Below are 5,000 nucleotides of genomic sequence, written 5' to 3'. Positions count from 1 at the left end.
TTAGTCTTTGGCAAACAAAGCATGTTTTCCTCAGCGTGATGGAATAGACAGTGAGAGAAGGAAGAATGATAGAGAAGGACAGAAAGAGTGAGAGAAGGAAGAATGATAGAGAAGAACAGAAAGAGTTAGGAGGGGGTGTAGGGGCTGCACTAAGCCTGCTGCAAAACCCAAAACACTTGTAGTAAATCCTAGCAAACCCTGCATGAAGCGCTAGCAAGAAGTACTTACAGTACATCCCCAAACCATGAAGCGCTAGCACGAAGTACATACTTACAGTACATCCCAACCCTTTTCAGAGCTCATAAGGCACTTCCCTTTGAGTCCATCCAGTGATGCCTACTGAAATCTGAAATCTTCACAGCTTTTCAAAAATGTGATGCAAATATGACTACTTTTGGTGCATTTGACTACTTTTTCCCTTATTTTTTTGGCAACAGTCACATATAATGTATTTCCTCTGTGCAACATCCACACATCATTAATAATCAGAAGAATGAAAATCATATACTCATAATATAAGATTGACATGCATACATATATAAAAAAAAATGTGTGTATAATATATATATATATATATATATACAGTATATATGTGGATCGGAAACTAAACACGCTTGATATTAAAGGCTTTCACACCTCCACACGTCCTATGCCAAATGCACTGTACAGTAGCTACGTATGTGTTCTCTCTTTCTCGCTCTCTTTCTCTTTCTCTCTGTCTCTCTCTGGAGGGAGCTCCTGGGCTAAACATTTGCATATTTTAAAATGCAGCTCTTTGCGAGATTTAACAGTTCAACAGAGACTGGTCTTGGGGTAAATGGCTGGGTTGAGCTTGGCTGGAGATTTCCTCCACAGCATCACCACATCCCAGACAAGACTGCCTGCCCCTTCTCACGTTGGTGGTGGTGGTGGGGGCATCTGTGGGGGTGGGGAGGTGGTGGTCTGTCTGAGGTGATGCTTTTTTTACAACGGCTAAAAGAGCTGCCATTCCAAATGCTAAAGATGGCACACACTCAGACTAGTGTGTTGGGCGCTCTATACATTTAGAAGAATGGGAAAAAGAAATCCAGGGCAGAAAATAATTGAAGAGGAGACTCAACCAAAGTTAAAGGTTAAGTTTAAGGTTAATCATATATATTTTAGAGGAATCAAATATGTAATCAAACAGACCTTCAAAATCAAAGAAAACTAAGAACAATTCACATTAAGAACATTTTAAAAAGAATTCTGGTTTAGTACAACACGTGGGAATATACTAACTAATTATCTTATTGATAAAAATTGTTTGATAAAATATTGATTTCAGCTTTTGTCCACCTTGTGCTCGTAACACAGCTGACCCCGTTCGTCCCCTCTTTACCTGTCGCAGGTTGCGCGTGACTTTGACGTCGTGCCAGCTGTTGTCGTTGAATTTGCCGTTGACAGGTTCCACGATGGCCTCGAAGGCGCCGGAGCCCAGGTTGATGACGAGCGAGACGGCGCCGTCCTTCAGGGCCAGGTTGACGTAGTCGGCCGACTTGCCCGTGTGCAGGATGAGGCCGTTGCGCTGCCACGTCTTGAAGGAGAGCGTGATCTCGTCGCTGCTGCTCTGGATAGGGTTCTGGGAGAGGTCGTAGCAGAAGTACTCGGAACCACGGAACGTGGCAACGTTCTCTTCCCTCGCTTGAGGACAGAACAGAGGACACAGCGGAAGAGAGAGATAGAGAGATGAAGAGAAAGAGTGAAACAAAGAATGAGAGGAGGAAAAAAAAGAGAAAAAGGAGAGAAGAGAAACAAATTATTTCGGAGTTGAATTTGTTCATGTTATCGTCTACATCGTCTGTTAGGAGGGAACTTTAATCTAGCCCTCAGACTAGAAACTCTTCCTGTGCTTTAATGAAATGGCCACCGTGCAGTTGTTTTAAATGAACAAAGAGCGCCTGCCGAGCCACTGACCCAACAGACACAGGAGAGGGCCAAATACAGGCGAAAGAAAGCGGCGTGTGCCGAGGCGAGAGGTCTGGATCACTTATCTGCCGGATCATCTTCAATTAGCTGGCTGTCTTTTAAAGTGAAAAATGCCGGACTCCGGTGGGTATCCACACGGCCCAATCTATTAGGCCGGGCCAAGGAAACTCCAGTGAAAGGCACCACCACTGAATACTCAATCATGACCCTCTGGCTCCCATTACACACACACACACACACACACACACACACACACACTAAAGCACATAATCTTCACTAAACCCATAAAAGACTGGCCCCTATAGACTGTGAAATTTCAGTAAACCTATAGTTTATTGCAAGCCACACAGAGCATCATGAATCTCACAAAGTTTGATGTATTAAGACTAAATCGTAGTCTATCAACGTTGACCTTACTCTGCACCATGATAAAATATTACAAACATGGAGCTGAAAAACAATGTATTAACAAGAGTAAGCACGAGGATGTTTATTTCACGAAAAGAGTGAGCAGTGAGTCATATTCAGAGAAAGGAATCACCATACTCCTCATGCTGTTCTACCATCACCATCTCTCCTGTCTCCAAATCTCTACATCTCTCACTCATTCACTCCATCTCTCTTTCTCTCTCTCACACACTCTCAATATCTCTCTCCACCTCTCTCTCCATCTCTCTCTCCATCTTTCTCTCTTGCTCTCTACATCTCTCTCTCCATCTCTTTCTCTTTCTCTCCCCATCTCTCTCGTTCTCTCTCTCCCTATCTCTCTCTCTCTATCTCTTTCTCTCTCTCCCCATCTCTCTCTCTCTATCTCTTTATCTCTCTCTCTCTCTCTCTCTCTCTCTCTCTCTCCACCCTTTGTGGGCCTCTGAATTGTGTGACCCTCTAGCCGTTGGAATTCGAGGTAGGAAAGCTGTGGCATCAGCGCTAATGAAAATATCCCCGGCGTTCCTCAGGTGTGTGTGTGTGTGTGTGTGTGTAGCTGCCATTAATCAACAGCAGCACTCTGGAGAGAGGGTGAAAACACTTTCCATTAAGTCACTAAAAGCGCACGCGAGAGACAGAGAGAGAGAGAAAGAGAGAGACACACACACACACACACACAGCGCCAATGCATCAACACATCTCACAGGCAGATTGCAAAGGGAAATGGATTTTAACACCTGGACGGTCACAACAGTGCACACACACACACACTCACACACACACTCACACACACACACACACACATGCACACACTCACACTCACACAACATAAAACACGTACACACACTGGCAGACATCAATGTTTGTTGTTTTTACTCTGCGTTATTTTCCTGCCAATGGTGATACTGTTGATGTGCTGATATTGCTGTATAATGCACTAATTAGCGCCAGCCCTGCCTGGTCTTGGCATACCTGAAAATGGTCACATTCACTTTGTGTTTCAGACCGGCAGTCATGTACTGTATGTGTGTGTATGTGTGAGTGTGTGGGTGATAGGCAGGTTGCTCCGCTGCCTGGTTGATTTTCTCATTACTGCCTCGCATGCCCAGCTGGAATGCACTATGCATGGTGATTCGCCCGCCTCGACAGGAGGACCAGGGGCAGAGAAGAGAGGAGGAAAAGGTGTGGATAAGAGAGGAGAGCTGAGAGGAGGAGAAGAAAGGAGAGGAGAAGGAAGGAGATGTGCGGAAAAGAGAGGACAGCAGAAGGGTGGAGAGGAGAGCAGAGGAGAAGAGAGGAGGGGAGGGGAGGAGAGGAGAGGAGAAGAGAGGAGAGGAGAGGAGAGGAGAGGAGGCAAAACGAAGAGAGTGGGGGAGAGGTGGGCAGAGTGTGGGGGTCATGGCCCCCGTTGTCAGTGTTGTCAGTGTTGTCAGTGTTGTCAGTGTTGCCAGTGTTGTCAGTGTTGCCAGTGTTGTCAGCGTTGCCACATCAATACTACATTTCATTGAAGTATTACTTGCATGGCAATACTAGTTTTCATACATGACATTACCTAAGATTAAACTCAGTAGGCTAAATATCACACACTGCTGCTGGACCGCACCAATATAGCTGACCATCATGACTTGGTGAGCAGTGTTTTTACCGATGCATTCTACTGTCAGTTTTCTGCATTCTGACTGATGCGGGATACGCGAGGTTCTGTATTCCATTCATTCATTTTCATTGTGGGCGTGCCCTGCTGTGCTTCTGTCTGTTGATACACGGCAGCATGGTAGGCTATTATCGGACCGAAAGAAAAAAGAAAGTAAAAGTTTCCCCAATCAAGATATACAGTAGCCTACGTCTTAATTTGGTGTCATCAAATATAGAGGCATAAAATTAAATGGTAGCTTACTCTTGTGTCCATCCATTCTTGTGTCCATTCAATTCCATTCAGATCTGTCACAATTTCATGTATTAATACTTGCATTGATTTAAGCAATACCCGAGTTGCTCCAGGGAGACTGGTATTAATGGCTGCTATTATAATTGACATATGTAAATTGCTTTAGATAATAGTGTCAGCCAAATAAGTAAATAAATAAATAAATGAAATAAGCAAGGTGAGGGAACACAAAGCCTATAGGCAGCCTGACTGGCTTCTTTCCTTAGTGGCTCTGTCACTCTCAGGGCTGTGGAGCATGACAAAGCATACACAGGCCTCAGCAGCAGACTGTGTTTGTACACCTCACCTGGCCTGTGCTACGGAGGTTACGCTAGGAGACCCCGCATCGCACAACATCAGCGAAACACCTCAGAAAACAGACCGCCATGAAATTACTTACACTGCTCCACTGATCAGTTTTATTTACAAATAAAAATAAACTGTGTTTGTGTGTGTGAGTGTGTGTGTGTTTGTGTGTGTGAGTGTGTGTGTGTGTGTGTGTGTGTGTGTGTGTGTGTGTGTGCAGAGGTAGACTTGAAGGTCTGGGCCAACACTCAAGCACTGTATAAGACTGCTAAAGACCATAAGAGCATAAAAATGAACAGACAGAGAGAGAAAAAATAAGAGAAAAAATAAGAGTTAGCTAGATATAGTGACTTAGTCATAGGAGAGAGAGGCACTAGCTTATAGTAGAAACAGA

At 44.5% G+C, this 5,000-nt stretch overlaps 1 protein-coding gene across 1 annotated transcript in view; it reads right to left on the bottom strand.

The window, feature by feature from the left end:
- Positions 1 to 792: 792 nt before the first annotated feature.
- LOC143139472 (neurexin-3-like) overlaps positions 793 to 5,000 on the bottom strand; it is a 57,645-nt gene continuing 53,437 nt past the window's right edge. The window contains exons 2-3 of the mRNA XM_076300059.1: positions 1,318 to 1,662; positions 793 to 836 (exon numbers count right to left, since the gene is read on the bottom strand). Coding sequence (XP_076156174.1) covers positions 793 to 836; positions 1,318 to 1,662 — 389 coding nt within the window. The remainder of the gene's footprint in view (positions 837 to 1,317; positions 1,663 to 5,000) is intronic.

The sequence above is a fragment of the Alosa pseudoharengus genome, unplaced genomic scaffold (assembly GCF_046254945.1).
Source record: "Alosa pseudoharengus isolate Yale_2024_CS ecotype anadromous, Long Island Sound unplaced genomic scaffold, YU_APseudo_1.1 YU_APseudo_1.1_scf_22, whole genome shotgun sequence".
Lineage (NCBI taxonomy): Eukaryota > Metazoa > Chordata > Actinopteri > Clupeiformes > Clupeidae > Alosa > Alosa pseudoharengus.
Note: the sequence above shows the minus strand (reverse complement) of the source record. Positions and strands in the feature narration are given on the sequence as shown.